General features: G+C 43.1%; 1 protein-coding gene across 1 annotated transcript in view; it reads left to right on the forward strand.

Moving 5' to 3' along the window:
* The window catches only part of LOC115476883 (piezo-type mechanosensitive ion channel component 2-like), a 157,690-nt gene extending 139,173 nt beyond the window's left edge, over positions 1-18,517 (forward strand). The window contains exons 42-52 of the mRNA XM_030213456.1: positions 1,509-1,656; positions 3,299-3,513; positions 7,990-8,148; positions 9,473-9,620; positions 13,265-13,453; positions 13,679-13,771; positions 15,218-15,387; positions 15,775-15,891; positions 17,022-17,101; positions 17,535-17,877; positions 18,214-18,517. Of these exons, the coding sequence (XP_030069316.1) occupies positions 1,509-1,656; positions 3,299-3,513; positions 7,990-8,148; positions 9,473-9,620; positions 13,265-13,453; positions 13,679-13,771; positions 15,218-15,387; positions 15,775-15,891; positions 17,022-17,101; positions 17,535-17,877; positions 18,214-18,469 (1,918 nt within the window). The 3' untranslated portion in view covers positions 18,470-18,517. The remainder of the gene's footprint in view (positions 1-1,508; positions 1,657-3,298; positions 3,514-7,989; positions 8,149-9,472; positions 9,621-13,264; positions 13,454-13,678; positions 13,772-15,217; positions 15,388-15,774; positions 15,892-17,021; positions 17,102-17,534; positions 17,878-18,213) is intronic.
* The last annotated feature ends 7,310 nt before the right edge of the window (positions 18,518-25,827 follow it).

Below are 25,827 nucleotides of genomic sequence, written 5' to 3' on the forward strand. Positions count from 1 at the left end.
CAGGAACGGAAAGGCATAGGTAACCAATGGAGTTGAAGAAACAAAAGAGTGACGTGATCAAATTTCTTAGCCTGCAGCAAGAGACAGGCAACTGAGTACTGTGGGGTCTGGAGACGTCAAAGCTGACTCTGGGAAATGCTGGCATACACTGAATTACAATAGTCCAAACGGGAGATGATGAACACATGGATTAGTGTGTGCATAGAAGGAAAGTCTAGAAACTTGGCAATAGAATGGAAGCAATGTAACCAGAAAAAACCTTTTCTAACAACCTGGGAGACCTGGTGCTTAAAAGAGGAGCGAGTGGATGATAACATCCAGGCAACAGAAAAAGGACACTGGTGACATGGCGAGGATGAAAAAAGTAAGAGGAACAGATGGAATGGGGAGTGATCCAGTTACCCAACAAACAATAGTTTTAGAAGGATTTAGAACCAGTTGGTGATCAGAAAGACAGGTGGAAAATGCCTGCAAAACTGCATGCAAAGGTCCAAGATCAGGTGAAGAAAAAATGGGGAAAATGAGGAGAATATCATCAGCACAGAAGAAGAAATGCACATTAAAGTCCTGGAGGAGAGTTGCTAAAGGACTGATAAAAATATTGAATAAAGGAGAAAGTACCGAGCCTTGAAGGACACCATAGTGGACCACAAGTTCCATAGAGGTGGAGAGACAGTGAAGCAATGACCAGAGAGAAAAGAGGTGAACCAAGTGAGCACAGTCCCCTCAATCCTGATAGCCTGTAAATGTAGAAGCAAAATGGATTGATCAACTAAGTCAAAAACAAAAGACAGACAAGAGAAACCAAGAGTCCAACGTTACCTCTGTCAAGATTAGAATGAAGTTCGCTCAATAGACATGCAACTGTAGTTTCTGTTCTATGGGCAGATCAGAATCCAGTCTGTCTGGTGTGAAGGACAGAAAGACTATCCACGAATAACAGCTGGTCAAAAACCAGCTTTTCGGTGATCTTAAATGCTATACAGAGATTAGAAATAGGTCTGTAGAGTGAAGGGAGTGAAGGATCACTAGATGGATCTTTCAAGATTGGCGTGACTATGGCTTTTTTCCAGTTAGGTGGAAATGAACCAGAGAACAGATTCATGATGACTAAATGAAGGAGGAGAGGAGACAAACCGTGGTGAGTGAGATGCAGCCAACTGGAGGGGATCTAAAAGACAGGTGGTAAGACGTATGTGAAGGAGGTAAGGGAAGGTAGGTTAAATGCACTCCAGGTAGCACCTAGAGTCGATTTCTCAGATGGAATAAAGGAGGCAAATGAATTTGGTAGGTTGGACTGGGTAAAGTTGTTCTGTAGTTGAAGGACTTTATACAATACAGATTCCTAAATACCAATCTTACAGTTCTTGAGATTTATTTATTTATCAAGATTGATATTTACCTTTCAAATAAATGTCAATGCGACTTACAACATTAAGAGAAACCAGTTTAAACTGAAATTCCCTGATGCATGCCTTAGGTTCTTATGGACTCTTTCTACCTTGCAGTGCTCTACAGATCTACCTGCCCATCAGACAGTTCTTCTATGACATTATCCACCCTGAATACAGCCCTGTGTGTGATGTTTATGCACTGATGTTTCTAGTTGATGTCATCAATTTTATCATTGTTATTTTTGGCTATTGGGCATTTGGGGTAAGTGCAACTTCTTTCCCTTATTTCAGTTGGCAAGATAAAATATTCCATTTTGGGAACTTTTCTTGGAGGATTCTGATTTCATAGCTGTAGTTTACCCTCAGAATCCTTTCAGTGCCATGTTTCTATAGCAAAGCGTGAGTCGAGGATAGTTTGGATATTTTATTTGCTGAAGCACAGAGGAGAGATGTTTCTGAATGGGGTCAATATTCAGCCGTTGATGATGAGCGTTTTGCTCACTACCGATGGTGTTATTCTCAGATATTCAAAGCTGGTTGCTGTGAGGGCTTCAGCTTTGAAAATCTGGTTATTTTAAAGCTGGCTAACAATAGCCACTTAAGTGGCCATGGGTTACCTCATAAAAATAGGACAGACTTTTATGTGGTAAACCTGGCCAATTAAGGGCTGAATATCAGCACTTAAGTGGCCAAGTGCTGACTCCACCCCTGGAACGCCCCCAACATAGTCGGCTTTGTGTTCGGCGCAAACCGCAATATTCAGCGACAGTTAGCCGGTTAAGTGCCACCGAATATTAGCATCTAGCCCCAACCAAGCGATTTAGCCAGTCAGCGGCCGGCTATATTGCCCTCCCGCAGGAGGTGGTGGAGTTGAAAACGGTAATTGAATTCAAAGGAATCCTGTTTAGAAGTCAAGGAAGCTCTGCAGATGATTTGGGACAGCCTGCCACAGGGACTGATCGACAAGGTTGGTAAGAACTTCCCAAAACGACTGAAGGTCTGTGTTAAAGCTGGGGGTGCACACTTTGAGCATTCACAAATGTATAAAACCTGACTTTAGAAAGCAACTATTTATTTCAAATGAATGCAAAATTCTGACACATTGTTAATTGTATAACATTATTTTACTGTGTTTTAGTTCAAATATTTTTAACGCACAAAAATTGCTAGGTAGTAATGCTAAAATGTTAGTAACATCAACATAGGTTAAGATAATTAAATGTCTTTTTTAATAGTAATAAGTATAATGACTAAATAATTACGTAAAATTTCTCATTGAAATTCAAAACAGTTGCTGAGAAAACGGCAAACACTCTGGGGGAGGGGAGTACGTTTTTTTGCCTCACCCTGTATAGAGAGTTGGGTCAAATTCAAACTCCCCAGTCAGTGTTTCTCTTAAATGCTGCCTACAGCATTTAAACTATACCTGGATTTTCAGTGCCAGCTGCTAACTGGATATCGGTGCTGAAAATGCAGGGATAGAGATGCCCTCCTATGTTATCCAGGTAGCAGTGATACCCAACACTGATACCAGGATAACTACGCAGTTAACTTATCTGGATACTGTTGCCAAGTGTCACCTGAACTTGGGAAAAATCCGGCTGTGCCCCTGAACTACTCGGGCACAATCTAGATAGTGCTGAGATGATCTGTCCAGATTTTTGGTGGCATTAGCTGAATAATGCCACTGAAAATCCAGTGAGGGTACACACCCCGAATAGTGCTGCTGAGTGGAATGAGTTCAGTGTGGTAAAAATCGTTTTGTTTGTACTTTCTCCTGATGTAGATGTTTCTGGACTCACTTGTTGTATTTCGTAATTCATTTGGAGTATCAGCTTCTTCCATTTCCATTTTTAGGTTTGATCAAACAGATGTATTCTTTTTACTCTTGTTAATGTATGCAGAAACACTCAGCTGCCGCTGATATCACTGAATCCCTGTCTGAGGACCAGGTGCCTGAAGCATTTCTAGTGATGCTTTTGCTTCAGTTTGCAACCATGATAGTGGACCGAGCTATCTATCTGAGGAAGACGATGTTCGGGAAGTGTGTCTTTCAAGTCGTGCTTGTCTTTGGCATTCATTTCTGGATGTTCTTTATCTTGCCTGGTGTCACTGAAAGGTAAGATGCATTCCATTATTTCTCAATATTTGCTAGACCACCCTCTGAACAAGCAGTGGCCATTGAGGCACTTAATATGAAAAAAAAGCCCTTGTACTAAAACTTAGCATGCACTACATGCTAAGAAGCCCATTTTCTACCTATGGGCTTCATGCGTGCTAAGCTTTAATAAAAAGGCCCCAAAGAAACTTAATTAAATACATTATATCATCAATAAAAAAAAGAACTGCTCCAAACACCTATTTCAAAAGAGTCTACTGCAGTGTTTGTGAATCAGGGCACACCCAGCCAGTCGGGTTTTCAGGATATGCACACCGGTTATTTTCTAACTCCTCTTACCTATCTATATGTTCCATCTTTGCTTATACCCTACGCAGTTTATTAAAATGTTTTATTACGTATTGTGTTGACATTGTAAGTAGTATACTATCCTGCTTATAATCGAAAGAGAAAAACGCCTATATTGCGACCCAAATTGGGAGATGGGCGTCTTCCTCCCATGGGCGCCCAAATCGGTATAATCAAACGCCGATTTTGGGCGTTTCCAACTGCAATCTGTCGCGGAAACGGGTAAAGTTGACGGGGCGTGTCAGAGGCATGGTGAAGGCGGAACTGGAGCGTGGTTATCGGCCGAGGAGAGATGGGCGTCTTTAGCTGATAATCGAACAAAAAGGTGTTTTTACCGCAATTTTGGGTCACTTTTTTTGGACCCTTTTTTTTCCACGAACAGGTCCCAAAAAAGTGCCCCAATTGACCAGATGACCACTGGAGGGAATCGGGTATGACCTCCCCGGACTCCCCCATTGGTCACTAACCCCCACCACCAAAAAAACCCCAATTTAAAAACTTTTTTTCCAGCTTCTATGCCAGCCTCAAATGCCGTACCCACCTCCATGACAGCAGAATGTGTTCTATCCTGTGACAGCCTTTCCCTGGTTCTGATGTGGCTCTCGGGTGAGTGTGACACCTTTTCTGTTATGCGCACTGCACAGTCACATCAACAGTGCATTGTGGTGGGTGTAGGGTATTGGGCTCCTTGATTCCACTAGCTTGTGGCAAATGCTCACGATGTTGGTAGTTGGTAGGCTCTACTCCCATGGTGCTTTTCCCTCTGTTGGGTCAGAGTGTGCCCTGTTTTGTTTCCGGTAGTCCATGAGGTAGTGGCCATTTGTGTAAGACAGTTTTAGATCCCTTTCACGTGTTAGCCATGTTACATAACTTAGTTCTTACCTTGAATGTGGCTGAAAGAGGGCATTGTACACCATTCTGCCAGCTCTGACCTACTGCTAATCTCAGTACCAGGGAGACTCATTGCCAGTGGGGCACAACCTCTGATCTGCAGTTAACTGTGAGTAAGCGTGCTTATTCCAATAAAGGACGTTTTCGGAGAGATTAGTCTTCAGGTGTCAACTGCTGTGCCAATGTTATATAGCAGCAACAAGTCCTAGAGGCCTGCGTGTATGCAGGTCCCTGGAGCACTTTTAGTGGGTACCGCAGTGCACTTCAGCCAGGTGGACCCAGACCCATCCCCCCTACCTGTAACACTTGTGCTGGTAAATGGGAGGCCTCCAAAACCCACTGTACCCACATGTAGGTGCCCCCTTCACCCCTAAGAGCTATGGTAGTATTGTACATTTGTGGGTAGTGGGTTTTGGGGGAGGGGGGTTGGGTGCTCAGCACCTGTGGTAAGGGAGCTATGCATGTGGGAGCGTTGTCTGAAGTCCACCGCACTGACCTCTAGGGTGCCCAGTTGGTGTCCTGGCATGTCAGGGGGGTGAGTGTACTAAGAATCGTGGCCCCTCCCATGACCAAATGGCTTGGATTAGGACGTTTTTGAGCTGGACATTTTTAGTTTCCATTATCGCTAAAAAAAACAAACACCCAGCTGATAAACGTCCATTTTTCAAAAATACGGTCTGTCCCGCCTCTTCACGTACCTGTTTTCGGACATAGACGCCCATGGAGATAGGCGTTCGCATTCGATTATGCCCCTCCACGCCATACTTTGTATTGCTATTTGAATATTTTTACTGCTGAAATTGTGTATTGCTTATGTTTGATTTATTCTTACTGTACACCGCCTTGAGTGAATACCTTCAAAAAGGTGGTAAATAAATCCAAATAAATAAATAAAAGATACTTAAAACTTCAGGGTCCTTTTACTAAAGTGTTCTAAGCAGTTCATGTAAATTAGTGTGCTGTTATCATGGTGACATGACAGCATGTGCTAATTCATACATTAACTATTTGAAACCCAACACTTAAGCTGTAACGTAATTAAGGTACCCAGCACAAATTCAAATGTATCTTTCACATGGACTTTAGCAGTAACTCATTTCACAAAGAAGCACAGCTTTATGGTTTACTGAAATCATTATCGGTCCAATAATCTTTTTATAAATTTAATTGAAGCTGTAAGTTGGCAATGTCTGGGCTGTATCCACGGGAGTCGTCCTCCAGCGCCACAACTCTCACTTCCGCATCATTTACGCGAGTTGTTAAACCATCTAGCAATGCTTGGGACCCTTCTAATTTACGATCCAAAGCTGCCCATTTCGGCTCCCATGCCTTTGCTATAGTTGTAGTTAGCTGTTTGAGCTGCATGTCTGAAAACGGTGCTGGTGCCAAAATCGCGTCGTCGGCCATTTTAGCCTTGCCACTGCCCAACTTACTTTTCTCTCTTTTGTTGGGTTTCTGCGCCATCCCGGTGGGCGAAATTCGTAAATATTTGTCCATAAAGATTCCTCTTTTCAATCTTGAAAGAAATTCTGTTTAATTCCTCTGATTTTTGCCCATAGCCCAGTGAGGGCTTCAGAGCTCCAACAAGCCACTGCTGCTTAGCTCATGGCACCACGTGATCTCCCCTTTTATAAATTTAAATATATGAACTTATTTATTTTATAGCATGAGAAGTCTTTAAAAGATCCCTTATCTTATGACAGCTGGGTCATGAACACAAAGCAAAAGTGCGCAATTGCATTCCAGCATCTTAGAATTGGCGCTGGAATGTAATTACGCACTTTTGCTTTGTGCTGATGACTTAGTTCCAATTAGCTTTGGTCTGCTGATTATGAGGTCCTTTTACCAAGCTTTGGGAAAATGGCCCTGCGGTAGTGGCAGGGGCCGTTTTTCTCACGCGCCAGGGCCCTCTTTACCGCAGCGGGTAAAAAGCCTCCAGACACATATAGCCATATGGTAAGAGAACTCTTACTGCATGACCATGCGGCAGGGAACCTTTACCACCACCCACTGAGGTGGCGATAAGGGCTCCCGTGCTAACCCGGCAGTAACTGGGCAGCGTGTGGTGATGCACGATTACTGCCAGGTTACCGCCACACAAGCCATTTCTGTGGGTTTTCTTTTTCCCCCAGAAATGGCAACACTTGGGGCTGGCAGTAGTCCCAGAAGAGGAAGCGGTAAGCCCGCATTGGGCTTATCACCACTCTGTAAAAGGGGTCCTATATGAGCTTTCTGCTCACTTTTTTAGATAGATTGACTGATTTCTATTGACCCCTGATGCAGGTGTTTTACGCCAAAACACGGCCCGAGTCAGGTCTAGTAATAAAGGACTCTTGACTTTCCCATGCTTGATTGGCCTTTGGTGCTTTTTTTTGCATTCGCATATCATTTTGTTTATAATCTGATTTCCCTTGTATATAAATGTCATTTTATGTTATTATTTATTTATTTGCTGCATTTGTACCCCACACTTCCCCACCTATTTGCAGGCTCAATGTGGCTTACACTATGTTGCAAAAGGTCTAATCATAAACAGAGTAAGAGGTGTGGTCTAATTTAACATATTATTGTGTAAGAAATTAGGTAGATAGGTCAGTAGAATTATTTACATAACACAAAATAAAACAGGTAAGATATAATGACCAATAGTGATAATGTGATTAACAATCAAATTAGAAGGGATCAGTATTAGTTGGTTTAGATATAGAATGGAATCAAGTCATTAAGGAGGATTTTTATTGTAAGTCTCTTCGAACAGGTGCATCTTCAATAACTTCCGGAAGGTTGTCAAGTCATGTGTTGTTTTTATAGCATTCGGTAGTTTATTCCATGATTTTGTGCAGAGGTATGTGACGGTAGATGTATAACTTGGTTCATTTATTGCATTTTACCATATGCTATCTTTTTACACTGTGCATACTTTTGATGCTATTTCCTGTTCCTATTCATAAAGGGTCATAGGCAGCCATGATTCCACCAAGTTCTTCCCTCATTGGTTTTAATTCTCCTCTTTGGCAGCTTTCATGACATAAACATCATAAATGATAGTTTGTTAGTTGTTTGTTAATGTTCATCGTATATTCCAACCCTTAAGTTGTAAAATAAGTGCGTCCAAAAGTTTTAAAATTGGCTTTCCTTGCCCAGTCACAGTTTTGACCTTTGGATCCAACAACATCCATCTTTAACAGTCTAATCAATGGATTATGCTGACAAAGCAAAATTTCTGTTTCCTTGCAGGAGGTTTAACACAAACCATGTCGCTCAACTCTGGTACTTCGTGAAATGCCTTTACTTTGGGCTCTCAGCATACCAGATCAAGTGTGGCTACCCAAACCGTGTACTGGGCAACTTCCTGACAAAGAGTTATAACTGCATAAACCTGTTCTTGTTTCAAGGGTAAATCTATCAGTGCTTTTTTGTTTTTGTTCAGGTAACTTAGATTTTAGAAAATTGTGTACTCTTCTATTCTGCTATGTTTTGTGTTTTCTTGCAATGTAACTATTGAAAGATGAGTCTGACTTGAAAACAGTTGCCCTTTATTGAGAAAAATATGAAATATTCTGTCAGAATGTTTTGTAACTTCAGCAGAACAGTGTTCCACCAACAGATGAGAACATAAGAACAGCCATACTGGGTCCATCTAGCCTAGTATCCTGCTTCCAACATTGGCCAATCTAGTACCTGGCAGAATCCCAAAGAGTAACAAGATTCCGTGCTACTGATCCCAGGGATAAGTAATGGCTTTCCCCATGTCTACCTTAATAGCGGATTATGAACTTTTCTTCCAGGAACCTGTCCAAACCTGTTTAAAACCCAGACAACCTAACTGCTGTCACCACATCCTCCGGCAATGAGTCCCAGAGATTGACTATTCAATGAGTGAAAAATAGTTTTCTCCCCTATTTGTTTTAAAAGTTATTATGTACTTCATGGAGTGTTCTCTAGTCTTTGTACTTTTGAAAGAGTACTAAATCAATTTACTTAGTTTTACCCGTTCTACAACACTAAGTATTTTGTAGACCTCTATTGTATCCTCCCCCTCGGCTATCTCTTCTCCAAGCTGAATAGCCCTAACCTCTGAAGCCTTTCCTCAAATGAGAAGAATTCCATCCCCTAAATCAGTTTGGTTGCCCTTCTTTGAACTTTTTCTAATTCTGCTATATCTTTTTTTGAGATGTGGCAACCAGAATTGCACATAATACTCAAGGTGAGGTTGCACCATGGAGTGATACAAAGGCATTATAATATTCCTTGTCTTATTTACTATCCCTTTCCTAATAATTCCTAGCATTCTGTTTGCTTTTTTGGCTGCCACCACATATTGTCTGTATAGTCTCTAATTTATTCTCAATAAACATTTGTGGCCCCGGTGTGTGAGAAGGAGAAAGAATAAAACCCAGTCCTGTTTACAATCAAAACTGGGCATCACGTTCCTTGCCAAAATGAAAAGCATTGGAAAACTAGAAATAGTCCAATACACAAACTATCCCCAACTAGGGACAGAGAAAGCACCTGCTTATAATTCATGTAAACTGCTTTGGTTGTACTACAGAAAGGCAGGATGCTGGGCTTGATGGACCCTTGGTCTTTCCCAGTGTGGCAATACTTATGTGCTTCTGTATCAAATCCATGACCCTTTGGAGTTCTAAAAGGATTCCATCATCTAAGAATTAGATTCTTTTGAACATGGAAACATGGTTTTCTCCGCTTATATTTGCAGGTTTAGATTTGTCCCATTCTTAACTGAGCTAAGAGCAGTAATGGACTGGGTATGGACCGACACCACCCTAAGTCTCTCCAGCTGGATCTGTGTGGAGGACATTTATGCTAATATTTTCATCATGAAGTGCTTAAGGGAATCGGAAAAGGTGAGGGATCCCGGTTTCACAATACAGCTTTGATATAGTTACTTAGGACCTCAGGATGGATTGCACATGTAGGATGAAAATGAATACGTTTTTTGTGAATATTTTCCCTGCAAGCCAGCAGGATTTATACACTGGAACCACCTCATTCTATAAGCTTAGTGCTTAAATGTAAGGACCATTTGTGTGCTACGACTATACAATATGCTCATAAATGTTACATTCACATATGTAAGTGCCAGTTGGACGTTAGGCAGTATTCTACAAACTGTAAAGGGGCATATGGGCAGAGCATGGGCAGGACATGGGCAGGTCCCACACCGATGTGTAACACTTGCTAGTCACACACACACAAAGTGACGAGTGACATTGGCTGCACATACTGCAGCAGGACATGTTTATCCTTTCCTACCATAGCTAAAATAATATTCAAGTACCTTTCTGACCTCATGTGCAACTTTCTTGAAATTAACCTCTTATTTTCTTATACCTATTACTCTATCTTATCTATATGTTCCATATTTGCTTACACCCTATGCTATTAAAATGTTTTATTGTGTTGATATTGTAAGCAGTATACTATCAGGGGCATTTTCGAAAGAGAAGGGCGCTCATCTTCCGACACAAATCGGAAGATGGGCGTCCTTCTCTCAGGGTCGCCCAAATCGGCATAATCGAAAGCCAGTTTTGGGTGTCCTCAACTGCAGTCTGTCGCGGGGACGACCAAAGTTCATGGGGGCATGTCGGAGGCCTAGCAAAGGCGGGACTGGGGCATGCCTAACACATGGGCATCCTTGACCGATAATGGAAAAAAGAAGGGCGTCCCTGACGAGCATTTGGTCGACTTTACTTGGTCCATTTTTTTTCACAACCAAGCCTCAAAAAGGTGCCCAAAGTGACCAGATGACCACCGGAGGGAATTGGGGATGACCTCCCCTTACTCCCCCAGTGGTCACCAACCCCCTCCCACCCTAAAAAATTTTTTTTTAATTTTTTTGCCAGCCTCTATGCCAACCTCAAATGTCATACCCAGCTCCATGACAGCAGTATGCAGGTCCCTGGAGCAGTTTTAGTGGGTGCAGTGCACTTCAGGCAGGCAGACCCAGGCCCATCCCCCTTTACCTATTACACTTGTGGTGGTAAATGTGAGCCCTTCAAAACCCACCTGAAACCCACTGTACCCACATGTAGGTGCCCCCCTTCACCCCTTAGGGATATGGTAGTGGTGTACAGTTGTGGGGAGTGGGTTTTGGGGGCTCAGCACCGAGGGTAAGGGAGCTATGCACCTGGGAGCAATTTGTGAAGTCTACTGCAGTGCCCCCTAGGGTGCCTGGTTGGTGTCCTGGCATGTGAGGGGGACCAGTGCACTATGAATGCTGGCTCCTCCCATGACCAAATGCCTTGGATTTTTGAGGTGGGCGTCCTCGGTTTCCATTATTGCCGAAAACCGGGGACGACCATCTCTAAGGTCGACCATCTCTTGGGTCGACCTAAATGTTGAGATTTGGGCGTCCTCGACCGTATTATCGAAATGAAAGATGGACGCCCATCTTGTTTCGATAATAGCGGTTTCCCCGCCCCTTTCCCAGGACGTCCTTAGAGATGGGCGCCCTTATAGATGGTCTTCCCCGTTCGATTATGCCCCTCCAAGCCATACTTTGTATTGTTTGAATATTTTTACCGCTGTAATTGTCTATTGCTCATGTTTGACATTCTTGTTGTACAGCGCCTTGAGTGGATTCCTTCATAAGAGATGGTAAACAAATCCTAATAAATAAATAAACATCTACACGCTGACATTTACACCTGCCTTTTACATGGCATGTTAGCATCTAAATGTTGGCATGCAAATGCCAACTTATGCCCTATTCTATAATAGAGTCTGGATGCCCAGATGCTCTTACAAAATTTGTACGCAGCACCCTGCAGTTTGGTGCCCAAGTTTGGACAACCTTTATAGAATTTTCCCTGAAGTCTTTTCTGGGATCTAAAAGTGGAACAAAGTGAGAGGCAAACATAGCTTCGTAAATCAGCTCAGGGCCCCCGAGAGGGGGGGCATGGGGGACAAAATTTCCCGGGCCTCCAAGGGGGGCCCGGCGCAGCAGTCCCCTCCACCCCCGCCCCCCTCAATCCACCACCAGGCTGGGCCCCCCTGAATTCAAACCATAGCGCCTCACCTCGACCTCGCTCCATGTGAAAGAAGCGCAGCAGCGGCAATCTGCAGATCACCTCCCTTCGGGCCATCCCTCCCTGTGTCCCGCCCTCATCTGACGTAACTTGCGCAAGGGCGGGACACAGGGAGGGAAGGCCCGAAGGGAAGCGATCTGCAGACTGCCGCTGCTGCGCTTCTTTCACACGAAGCAAGGTCGAGGTGAGGCGCTATGATATGAATTCATGGGGGCCCGGCCCGGTGGTGGACGGAGGGGGGCGGTGGTAGGGCCCCAGGGACAGCCTTGCCCCGGGCCCAGCCCAGTATCTCGGTGGCCCTGAATCAGCTCACTTGGATGAGAGCAAACTGACTTGTAGGCTCAGGCCCACCCAAATTGTGGTACTCTTGCTAAGGCTGGCAGGGATCCCCAAGCTCTTCCAGCTGAAGAGGTTCCACTCCAGAGACCCAGAATGCTCCCATACTCACTGCAGCCAGTGACACTTTCTATGGGCCCCTGCTGCACCAGCTCACCCTTCTCCTGTGCATGTTCATTTTTTGCACATGCACAGGAGGGAGGAAAGCTGGCTTAGCAGTGGCCTATAGAGTGTGCCACTGGCTGCAACGAATTTGGGAGCATTCTGGGCTGCCAGAGCAGGACTTCTACAGCTGCTGGGGCTTGGGGGATCCCTACCAACTCAGTTATTGACTGAGTTTGGGATCACAAAGGGGGGGGGGCAGCAAAATAGTGTGTGCCCACCCACTTTGGGCTCAGGCCCACCCAAATTAGCATGTCTTGCTACGCCACTTGTAGATGTGTTTAAAAAAGCCCATGATACTTTGTCATACTGTTAAGTTGTTGTACAGCACTCTGATGGATCTACACGGATTGTTTGCAATTTTACAATTCAAACTGAAGTTCCCAGAGTCTTGTAATATCTGTTTATTGCTGTGTTCCCATTTAGTGCCTATTTCCAAGCGCTCCACCCACATCCCTTTCTCCCTTATCTAAACAATCACATCCCCCCGGTCTATCTTATTTCCTCATCAATATTTCCTAAGGCAGCTCCTTAAGAGTTGCAGCCAGAATGCTCATCCCCTTCTGATGCAAGCATGAAGTGAGTGAAAGTAAGATATACTTCCATTTCATTACTTATTATTATTTGGATTTCACTCACACCTTTTTTCAGTAGTAGGTCAAGGTGAGTTACATTCAGGTACATTAGGTATTTCCCTGTGTTTGGAGGGCTTCTAAAATAATTTTTGTACCCAAGGTAATGGAGAGTTGACTTGCCCAAGATCACAAGGAGCAGTAGTGGGATTCAAACTGGGCTCCCCTGGATGTCAAGCTTGATAGAATTTTATATTTTTTTTAAGATAATTGAATTATGTATATATATAAGAAACACATGCAAATGGACATGGGTCTGGGTTGAAGCTTGATGCTATTGCTCATTTGCTAATTCATCCTATTTTGTGACAATAATTATTAACATTGCAGAAATATCCAGAACCTGCAGGACAGAAGAAAAAGAAGATCGTGAAGTATGGACGAGGTGGTGTCATCATCTTTGCGCTCATCTGCATTGTCTGGTTTCCACTTCTTTTTATGTCATTGGTTAAATCAGTGGCAGGAGTAACCAATCAGCCTTTAGATGTCTCTGTTAAAATTAGCATCAGTGGTTATGAGGTAATTATTTTGTAGAATGGTTCAGTTTTGCTCTGCTAAATTTCTCTAGGAGTAACGGCTGCCATTGCTTATGAGTAAGGAAGGTGGGAGCCACTAGTGATCAGGAACCATATTTTGGAATACTTAACCAATTGCGTTTGTTTTTATGGAAACAGATTTGTGTAGATGCTTCTCAAAGTTTTCCAGAAACCTCAGTGCTTCCCTCTCCTTCTGTTTCCCTTGCAGCCATTGTTCACTATGAGTGCCCAACAACAAAATCTTATCCCCTTCTCTCAAGAAGACTATGATCAAATGACTTATCAATATGCTCTTCACCCAGTAAGTTCAGATGAAATATTGGTTTCTTATTAATCTTTGCAGGATGTCTGATGTGAATTCTAAGTAGCAAGTGCAAAATCCAAAGCTATCCAATCAGACCAAAAGGAGAAGCACATCACTCCTACAACCTTATAATAACATTTATCATAAATGTTTAAAGCAAGAAGAACAGGCAAAAGCCTTTTAACCCTGCCTCTGTGTACAGCTTGCACTGTTTTGGGGGAATTGGGCTTCAAGATTTTTTTTTGCTAGGAGGTGAGCTGGAAAGATGAAAGGAGTGGCCTAGTGGTTAGAGTGGTGGACTTTGGTCCTGGGGAACTGAGTTTGATTCCCACTTCAGGCACAGGCAGCTCCTTGTGACTCTGGGCAAGTCACTTAACCCTCCATTGCCCTATGTAAGCTGCATTGAGCCTGCCATGAGTGGGAAAGCGCGGGGTACAAATGTAACAAAAATAAAATAGATATTATTGGAGATTCTACATGGAATGTTGCTATTCCACTAGCAACATTCCATGTAGAAGCCTGCGCGGCCACATTGGTGATCTGCAAGGGCCGACTTCTACATGGAATGTTGCTAGTGGAATAGCAACATTCCATGTAGAATCTCAAATAGTAGCAACAGTGGAGGAGTGGCCTAGTGGTTAGGGTGGTGGACTTTGGTCCTGAGGAACTGAGTTTGATTCCCACTTCAGGCACAGGCAGCTCCTTGTGACTCTGGGCAAGTCACTTAACCCTCCATTGCCCCATGTAAGCCACATTGAGCCTGCCATGAATGGGAAAGCTCAGGGTACAAATGTAACAAAAAAAAATATATATATCCAATCAGTGCACCAGTAGAGGGCATGTTGCTCCAGAGGGACAAAAATCCTAGACATGTAGAAGTTTAAATATTTGTATTGATTAATCTTAAAAATAAAAATACCGATGGAGTCTTTATTTTCTGTTTTCTATGTTCAGTATATTTCTAAAAGATTACCTCAAAATCAGGACTGGGCCATTGTGTCATCGGTTCCCACAAAAGCACTGTGGCATGAATGCATATCTCACTCAAAGTTTGTAAATATGCATAACCAAATGAATATGGTAAAATGTTACTGAAAATCACATTTTCAAAGTTAAAGCCAGACTGCACTGACACTGTTTAGGATAGAGCTTCCCAAAAGTGTCCCACTGATCCTGCAACCAGTATGCATGAGAAAAATTTGCATACATTGGTCTCATACATATTCCTAAGCACATGTGCATTGCTGTACTGGGACAGAACAAAGGTCCATCAAGGCTGTTTCAAACAGTGGCCACCAATCTTGGAAAGCCCTGGCCTAATCCTGACACATTTAAAAGGCGATTTTAAAAGTGAAGGCTGTAGCTGCCTCTTTACTAGTACTATACACCTTGTTTTTGATGTCTGTTCCTCACTAAAAAGCAAAATATTCCTTGTCTCTCCAGTCTGCCATGCAGTTTATAGTAAACTATATGCCAGAGGATATCATCACTGCAAAAATCAAGAGCAATGCCAGTTTGCTGTGGAGCATCAGTCCAGCTAGTCGTGAGGCTATGATAGAAGAACTCTCCAAAGCCAGTCAAATCTATTTTGACATTTACTGGAATATTCTCAGGTAATAACCCTCCACCATCACCATGGTTCAGCTAATTTTATTCCAGCAGTATTATTTTATCATTTGCTCTGACACACAGGGTTACCAAGTTGGGTCTATTTTGTTTGAGCAATTAAAAAATACGAGTCCAGACTTGACAGAATTTATTTTGTAAGATCTCAAATACAATTACAGAAAAGACATAACTTATTTGTTGTGTTGTTCTGCTGTTTGTATGTATTGATCGAGTGGTAGGTTTGCTTCCTCCCCTGGGACATTTCTGAAGTCAATGTAGATGCAGCTCTGGCACTGAACTGGCCCACTACAGCTCTTGTTGAGGAGTTATGGCCGAACCTCTAATCCAAGGCATCTTTCGTGTTGCAAATAATTGTTTCCAATTTATTTCAGAAATGCTTCAGTCATAAAGGCCGTTGAAGCCTCTGGAAAATACACAGTGTGCTATGAAGATAAGGCATTAAGAGATCAGATTGTTCAGATGATTAAAGGACAAAGAAATACACCAATGTAGGTTACAGCTTTAATCTTGGTCACAATCACACTGCAGCATGGTTATGCCTAGGTGCACATATTAAGTGTGTTCATTAGCTTCAGCTCATTACTAGTTCAGAGTATTGTGTTCCTTGAGGCAGAAGTTAATTTAGATTCTTCTCAAAATGATTAGTGATACAGTAACATAGTAGAATGCAATGAATTGGCCCACACATTCTGGCCATTTACTCTCATCCATATGATTTTAATTAGAAACATTTGCATCTGTCCACTGAACAAACTACTGAAAGCTATCACTTGTTAGCCCAAGGTCCTATTGTTCTCTTTGGTCCTTTTAAGGCTCTGGCTAGTGAAGAGAATGTTTTCTTTACAAAACTACTTTCTAAGCAAGGTTAATAGTTTTGATGAAACAGGGCTTTTGGGCACCAGAATTTGGGTACAAGGGAATAGGTACCACAGTATAGGTGTCACCTCTTGTGTACCTATACACATTGACATCTGACTTCTGGGCACCCAAACGGGAAGTATCTAAAAGTCTCCCCTGCACTCACTGGGATCTGAACAGGGGGTTGTCCGGTCCTTGGAACATAATGGAGAGCCTAGCTGCCCCAGGAGGTGCCTGTGAGAGAAAAAGGAACAGATAGCATTCTCCCTCACAGGTCATGCCTAGGGCAACTATAATCTCTTGCAGCAGCAGTCCTCAGAGCATAACAGATCATAGCTGCTTCAGGCAGTGCATGTGAGGGAAGATGCTGCCTGTTTCATCTTTTTATCACAGGCATCTCCTGGGACAGCTATGCTCTCCCTTATGCTCTGAGGACCACCCCTGCCCCCAGCACCCATGTCTCTGTGGCCCGGACAGCCCAGCTCGGATCCCAGTGAGTGTGGGGAAGGGGGGGGGGGGAACACATCTTAAAAGCTATCCGTATGGGTGCCCAAAGTCATGGGTGCAAAAACAGCAGCGCCAAACACCCATACCCAAAGTCATGCTCCAAATTCATAAATATTGGGTTAAAGTGTCTAAGAGGAGCTGAAGAAAAAAAGAATACATTTGAATGTAGCGTGTCCAAATTTTTTTTGTAAATGTTAATACAACACTTCAGTGTTTAAAAACTAAACCGATTTGCCCTCCATTTTCCTTCCAGCATGTTGCCAGATATATTGCCAAAATATCTGAGGTCATCTAATGGTCCTGAGTCTAAAACAGCACATCGTCTACAAGTTCGTAAGTGACATTGGTGATGACACTGGTAGACATAATCCCAGTCCAACCCTTGGTATCTTCAGCTTTTTTTTTTTCTGTCCATCTACGAAACAGAAGTTAATAGTTTCTGGAAACCAGGGCCACTGTTATTTTTCTCATCTTAGCTTCAAACTAAAATAGATGGTAGGAGATAGCAATGGAACTTGTTATTTGGGAATGTGAACTCCTGTTCTGGTGAGAATTCCCATCACCAATTCAGGCATTGGCTTCCCCAGCAATCCCTAGCATAGCTCTGCAAATCTCCTTTTCCGAGTAATTAACTTATGTTTGTTCCGTCATTATGACTTTATATTACAGTAATTACATTAATTTTCAGCACTGGATATCTTTTTTTTATACAGAGTGTATTACCCAATGCAAAACTTTAGTACATGGGGAATATGATGGTGAACAGGAGATACTGTTCTTGACAGTAAAGCTGTAGGCATGCCATATGAGGAAAGAAAAACAAATGAAAAAAACAAGATTTTATTTGAACCTAATTTAATTCTTTTGTTATATATGGAAGCCCGTACTGAGAAGGCAGAGGACTTGGAAAAATATGCATTTTACAGAAACATAACGATAAACCTGCAGAAATTGGATGTGAATTCCTCTTCCAACCTGGTAAATGAGTGGTGGATTATTCAAGAGTGGATTCCTGGCTGTTCCAGTAAAGGCTGCAGGAAAAACATGGAACTTGTTATTTTCAATGATAAAGCCAGCCCTCAGAGCCTGGGATTTCTTGCTGGATACGGGTAAGCATTCCATTCCGAAGCACCAGTATCTCCTATATTAATTTCTTGGCTGATTATGTTGTATGAGCCACCATATTAGGTCAAGTCCTTACTGCATAAATCAATTTGTAATTCATCACAAACATAATGTATCCATAGTCATTTTTAATTACTCTTGAGAGCAGCACAAAAAAACAGAACCACAAATTGAGTGAGTTAAAAGCAACTTGGGTGGGGCGGGAGGGGGGGGGGGTTGTCAACATTCTTTAAATGCTTACATTTCGGTGTTGTGATAATGCCCAAAATGATGTCGACGCCATGCAAATCAATTTACTTTCTCTCTTCTTGCCTTTGTAGCATTGTGGGTCTGTACATGTCTGTGGTCTTGGTGATTGGAAAATTTATTCGGGAGTTCTTCAATGGCATTGCTCGCTCCATAATGTTTGAAGAGTTACCCAATGTGGATCGCATTTTGAAACTCTGTACAGACATATTCCTGGTACGAGAGACTGGCGACCTGGACCTTGAAGAACAGCTGTTTGCCAAACTCATCTTCTTATACCGATCACCTGAGACTATGATCAAGTGGACCAGAGACGAACATGAAAAATAAGGAAACCAGAGTGCCTTTTTTTTTTTTTAAGGACTGATTCAGTGACCCTCCTTTGGCTCCAGAAAACTTTCACATTATCTTTATAAATTCACATAACCATTCATGCTTTGAAAGCAGCACAAACGGTCAGGCATTAAGAGGTTATTAGGAGGCCATACCTGGGCAGTCAAACACCTTGCTAGCCCCTATACAGGATCATCTGCCTAAGTGAAAGGTCTCAATCAAGACCAAATTTTTTGGGCAGCAGCTTGTACTCCACTGAAATTGTTTCAATATCAGTAAAACATAGCACAAACTGAAAATAGTCATAAAACCATGGGAACAAACACAGCATTGTAAACAGTACCGTGATATTTATATACATACAACCATGTTTTCTTTTGTTTTTCACTATCTTAAACCAAAGAAAATCAGAAATTATTTCTGCATCATACTTCTGTTTTCCTGGCGATCCCTAATCATGAACACCTAAGAAACTCCAAAACCCCAGCAACTGCTCTCTCGAGGTGATCCCTATAAAGGATCCTCAAGGCTTTTGTGCTTGAATGGTGAGGGGGTGGTGTTGCCTTCCCTTTTCAAATAACCAATGACAAACTAGTATGTAATTAATATTAAATTGGAAGTTTTGCACTAAGATGAATTAAAATGTGCACTAAAGTTTATGCTTGGATTTAAAAATGGGTCTTGTGCTACACAGACTGTTGGGTTCCATCAACTATTTGCACAAACCGTATCCAAGCAATGATATACTTGTTAGCTCTGGTCCATTTTAACACACTCTCTTATCTTATGACCTTGGATTCTAGTTACCTACTAGGAAGACAAGAGGTTTTTTTTTTTTTGTTAAGCAAAATAAACATGCATTTTTCATTGTAATTTTCAGCTATGAGAAGTCCTATTCCCTATCAGAAAACTACAGTATTCCTCAGATATGCAGGAACCCATAACACAAGTGTGAAGCACCAGCCTGACTGGCTGGCAATTACTGCCTTCCACTTATGTACTATATACAGGCTGCAAAGGCTTTAGTGACATGTTCTGCCTTCTTGTGCATTTTAACACTGCTCTGGAAGAATTAGCCATTGCAGGCATAAGCTTCCCTAGCTGGAGGGCTAGGTAAGCTGACAGATTCTGTGGCATGAAGCTCCTGTCCAGAAAAAATATAGCTACGAGATAGCTAATCTGCAGGTCATTTTTGTCAGTGGTTACCTGCCTCAGCAGAGGTAATGCTAAACACTTTATGGCAGATGTCTATGCAACAAGCTCTCTTTCGACATAAGACTCACCCTCAGTGGAGATAGTAGTCAAGCAATTGCTTCTGATACTGGCAATGCTAGCAGCTTTCTTGAAAAGATATGGGAGAGGGGTTGTCACTATATTGTTTAAGATGCCACCATCTTCAGCTGTATTCCTCACATTAGTCTACAGCAGGGGTTCTCAACCCAGACCTCAGGGTACATCAAGCAAGTCAGGCATTCAGAATAGGCTTTCTGATAGTCAAATATGCATGAGACAGACTTATATACAATGGAGGCAGTGTATTTAAGTTTATCACATGCATATTAATTGTGGAAATCCTGAAAACCAGACTGGCTTGGTGTGACCTGAGGACTGTGTTGAGAACTCCTGGCCTGAAGGATAATTTTCAAAGATTTCCTACATGTAAAGTTGTTTCTCAACAAGACCAGCTCTCTAAAAATTGCCCCAAAATTGTGGGGTGGAATTCAGGGTAAAGTCCATGCATGGATTACACAGCAAGTTGAAGCATTAATTGGTGGTACATGAAAGGAATGCTGCTCTCATGTCGGCCTCAGCTTTTATCCAACACTGTGTAACGCTATTGTACTAAGGAAAAATTAGTATTACCTGATTATTTTCTTTCCATTAGTCCTTCCCACTATTCCAGAACCTGTGAGATATGTATCCATCAACCAGCAGGTGGAGATAGAGAACTGAAAACTGAGCTGAGACATATCACTCTTAGCATCCAGTCCAGCTCCTCAGTATTTCCGTAGGCAAGCAGTAAGGATAACTGAGAATAAACACAACAACCTTCAACAACTAGCTAATCTAACACTAACCAGACAAGGAAACATGCGGATATCTCCCATCTCTGAAACACTTATAGAGAACAACAGATATGCGGGAAGCACCATGCAAGGTGAGTCGTTACTTGACCCATTACTTCACAATGACTAAACATCTCAGAAACCTAAGATGGGCCTGTGGAATAATGGGAAGGACTAATGGAAAGAAAATTATCACGTAAGACCTAATTTCACCTTCCAATATGTAGCTTCCCATTATTCCAGAACCTGTGGGAGTAGGTGGAATCCTGGCACCGCTGCCACAAAACTGGCTTCCGAGCACACCACAACAGCCATGCTGTAGTGCTTGGCAAAGGTAAGCAGCATCGACTATATCGCTGCCTTTGCAAATATCCACCGGAGACAGTAAAGTAGTCTCCACCCAGGATGTCACTGTACACCTCTTAGAATGAGCCTGCAAGGTCCGAGGAGCCTGCTCCCTTTCAAGCAAATAAGCTGATAGTCTCTAGCCATCTAGCAATTGTGGGCTTGGAAGCCATGAGACCAAGCCTTTGTTTACCAAAAAGCACAAAGTGTCTGTCTCAATTCATAACTCATTCTTGACTTCCAAATATCTAAATGAAGATTCTATGTATATTGAGAAGCTTCAAGAAATACTGAGCCTCCTTGTCCTCTCTGTGAAAGGATGCAAGCTCTACAGATTGGCTGAGATGAGATGCTGATACTACTTTTGGAAGACAGGAAGGAACCGTGCAAAGGAGACCCTGCCTCCAAAAACCGGAGAAAGAGATCCCAACAAGAGAGAGTCAATCTCCAAAACCCTATGAGCCGATGCAACAGACACCAAGAATGCTGTCTTTAGTGTAAGATCTTTCAAGGAGGCCTTCCAGAGTGGCTCATAAGGAGGCTTCTGTAGAGCCTAAAGAACTAAATTAAGGTTCCACTCCAGACGCAGTGTACAAAAGAGATTCCGCAAGCAGCCTGCTCCCTGCAGAAATCCCAACAACATTTTGTACTCATTCCCTCTTTTTGACACATCAGATATGATACCACCTATCTTTTCCATTGCTGGCCCCACCATCTGGAATGCCTTACCCCTCCAACTTACCTCTTCACAAAAATTTTAAACTGACCTTAAAACCTTCCTCTTTGAAGATGCCTGTCATACCGGGGTACAAATTATATCGTAGTGATAGGGTGAATCGGATTGGTGGAGGGGTAGCATTGTATATTAACGAGAGCCTTGAATCAAATAGATTGAAAATTCTGCAGGAAGCAAAACACTCCTTGGAATCACTGTGGATTGAAATTCCATGTGCAAAGGGGAAAAGGATAGTGATAGGAGTGTACTACCGTCCGCCTGGCCAGGACGAACAGACGGATGCGGAAATGTTAAAGGAAATCAGGGACGCAAACAAACTGGGCAACACAATAATAATGGGGGATTTCAATTACCCGCATATAGACTGGGTTAATGTAACATCTGTACACGTAAGGGACATAAGATTTCTTGATGAAATCAAGGACAGCTTCATGGAACAGCTAGTTCAGGAGCCGACAAGAGAAGGAAAAATACTAGACTTAGTCCTTAGTGGTGCTCATGATCTAGTGCAGGGGGGTAACGATACGAGGGCCGCTTGATAACAGTGATCATAATATGATCGGTTTTGATATTGGCATTGAAGGAAGTGAAACTAGGAAATCAAGTACGCTAGCGTTTAACTATAGAAAGGTGATTACGACAAAATGAGAAAAATGGTGAAAAAAAGACTGAAAGGAGCAGCTCGCAGAGTAAAAAACTTGCATCAGGCGTGGATGCTGTTTAAAAACACCATCCTGGAGGTTCAGGACAAATATATTCCACGTATTAGAAAAAAGGGAAAAAAGACTAAACGTCAGCCGGCGTGGCTAAACAGTAAGATAAAGGAAATCATTAGAGCCAAAAAACAATCCTTCAGAAAGTGGAGAAGAGAACCAACTGAAAGTAACAGGATAGATCATAAGGAATGCCAAGCCAAATGCAAAGCGGAGATAAGGAGGGCAAAAAAGGACTTTGAGAAGAAATTAGCGTTGGAAGCAAAAATACATAGTAAAAACTTTTTTAGATACATTAAAAGCAGGAAACCGGCCAAAGAGTCGGTTGGGCCGCTGGACGAAAATGGTGTTAAAGGGGCGATCAAGGAGGACAAAGCCGTAGCGGAGAAATTAAATGAATTCTTTGCTTCGGTCTTCACCGAGGAGGATTTGGGGGGGACACCGGTGCCGGAAAGAATATTTGAAGCGGGGGAGTCGGAGAAACTAAACAAATTCTCTGTAACCTTGGAGGATGTAATGGGTCAGTTCAGCAAGCTGAAGAGTAGTAAATCACCGGGACCTGATGGTATTCATCCCAGAGTATTAATAGAACTAAAAAATGAACTTGCGGAGCTACTGTTAGAAATATGCAATCTGTCCCTAAAATCGAGTGTAATACCGGAAGACTGGAGGGTAGCCAATGTTACTCCGATTTTTAAGAAAGGTTCCAGAGGAGATCCGGGAAATTATAGACCGGTGAGTCTGACGTCGGTGCCGGGCAAGATGGTGGAGGCTATTATTAAGAATAAAATTGCAGAGCATATACAAAAACATGGACTGATGAGACAAAGTCAGCACGGATTTAGTGAAGGGAAGTCTTGCCTCACCAATCTAATGCATTTTTTTGAGGGGGTAAGCAAACATGTGGACAATGGGGAGCCGGTTGATATTGTATATCTGGATTTTCAGAAGGCGTTTGACAAAGTGCCGCACGAAAGACTCCTGAAGAAATTGCAGAGTCATGGAATCGGAGGTAGGGTATTATTATGGATTAAGAACTGGTTGAAAGATAGGAAGCAGAGAGTAGGATTGCGTGGCCAGTATTCTCAGTGGAGGAGGGTAGTTAGTGGGGTCCCGCAGGGGTCTGTGCTGGGTCCGTTGCTTTTTAATGTATTTATAAATGACCTAGAGATGGGAATAACTAGTGAGGTAATTAAATTCGCCGATGACACAAAATTATTCAGGGTCGTCAAGTCGCAGGAGGAATGTGAACGATTACAGGAGGACCTTGCGAGACTGGGAGAATGGGCGTGCAAGTGGCAGATGAAGTTCAATGTTGACAAGTGCAAAGTGATGCATGTGGGTAAGAGGAACCCGAATTATAGCTACGTCTTGCAAGGTTCCGCGTTAGGAGTTACGGATCAAGAAAGGGATCTGGGTGTCGTCGTCGATGATACGCTGAAACCTTCTGCTCAGTGTGCTGCTGCGGCTAGGAAAGCGAATAGAATGTTGGGTGTTATTAGGAAGGGTATGGAGTCCAGGTGTGCGGATGTTATAATGCCGTTGTATCGCTCCATGGTGCGACCGCACCTGGAGTATTGTGTTCAGTACTGGTCTCCGTATCTCAAAAAAGATATAGTAGAATTGGAAAAGGTACAGCGAAGGGCGACGAAAATGATAGTGGGGATGGGACGACTTTCCTATGAAGAGAGGCTGAGAATGCTAGGGCTTTTCAGCTTGGAGAAGAGACGGCTGAGGGGAGATATGATAGAAGTGTATAAAATAATGAGTGGAATGGATCGGGTGGATGTGAAGCGACTGTTCACGCTATCCAAAAATACTAGGACTAGAGGGCATGAGTTGAAGCTACAGTGTGGTAAATTTAAAACGAATCGGAGAAAATTTTTCTTCACCCAACGTGTAATTAGACTCTGGAATTCATTGCCGGAGAACGTGGTACGGGCGGTTAGCTTGACGGAGTTTAAAAGGGGTTAGATAGATTCCTAAAGGACAAGTCCATAGACCGCTATTAAATGGACTTGGAAAAATTCCGCATTTTTAGGTATAACTTGTCTGGAATGTTTTTACGTTTGGGGAGCGTGCCAGGTGCCCTTGACCTGGATTGGCCACTGTCGGTGACAGGATGCTGGGCTAGATGGACCTTTGGTCTTTCCCAGTATGGCACTACTTATGTACTTATGTACTAATGAACTGCTACTTTTTGGCCCCCCTCCCCAAGGTCTGCCTGTACTACTCCTATAATTATCGTCATCTATGCCCACTGCTAATATTTTACATTGTAATTTCTTTTCCTCCTTCTGAGATACGGTCTACCCTCCCCCTTCCTTGTCCCTGTTTGGCCTGGGGAACTGGAACAATGCAAAAAAGGAGACCGCAGAAGCGGAAGACTGTGGTCTACTATGTAAGATAGTCCAAACAAGGGAGTAGTGTGGCCAGCAAAGCACTTCCAATGACAACAGGAAGACGAAAATAATGGTGGAAAAACTTTATTTGCCCACCCCTCCTCTAATGGCTCCTTCAACAATGGCTCCTCTGACTAGACTGAGGCTACATCAGATAAGGAAGGAAAAGCAGAGAGCCTCATATGCCCACTCCTGGAGGTCTAAATGAGATCACTTAGGAGCTGGAGAGGCAGCAGGGCAAGAAACTGAAGCATCTTGCAGCAACTCCAACTGTCACTGCTTCAGTCAATAGGCTTCCGGAGAAAAAGATCCCGATGCAGCTGAATGCTCTGTTGGGCCCTGAAGTTGTAAAATGGCGGCTGTGCTCTACATGTGATCAGAAGCTGTTCCTCACTACCAGTCAGCCCCAAAGTGGCGCCCGTTCCCATGCTCTCCTGCATAAAACAGCATACTGGCCCTGCTGGAGAGTCCAAAGACCCCAGTATATTCGGATGCTGCACCAAATCTGAAGACCTGCTGCCACTGACCATTTCCCTCCACATCCAGTAGGATTCCTGGCTTGTACAGGCTGCCTCGATGCTGGTGGGTCCTACAGTGGGAACACCACTTAACTGCCTCTATGGGAGTCACCATTCATCTCGACTGTCACAAGCGCTGCACCACGTGGTCCCAAGTGGTGAGTCAGGATCCCCCCCTGCACCAAGTAGAACTTGCAGCCCTCCAAGTGGTTCTGAGTCAAACTTTAGTCGGATTTACCACTGCCAGCTGCTCCCCCCAAGCTCACTGTCTCCACAAGTCTTACCCCAGCTGAGACAGAATCAGGACCGATACTCTGCCCCAAGCTCTCCAGTAAACCTCTTCCTTCTCCTCAATCTCTCTCTCTCTCTTTTTTTTTTTTAAGGTTGTTGTCCTGGAAAACAGGAGCTCCACAGGAAACAGGAGAGAGGCAAATTTGCCGAGCACCAGAGACAGGGATTTGAAGACCTCCAGATATGACTCTGCAGATTCAAGCCACCCACAAAGTTCAACTGGGAACCAGTTGACCAAGTGGACCAGAGCCTGAAAAGTGTCTCCATCCACCTGCTGGAGATAG

The sequence above is a fragment of the Microcaecilia unicolor genome, chromosome 8 (genome assembly GCF_901765095.1).
Source record: "Microcaecilia unicolor chromosome 8, aMicUni1.1, whole genome shotgun sequence".
NCBI lineage: Eukaryota > Metazoa > Chordata > Amphibia > Gymnophiona > Siphonopidae > Microcaecilia > Microcaecilia unicolor.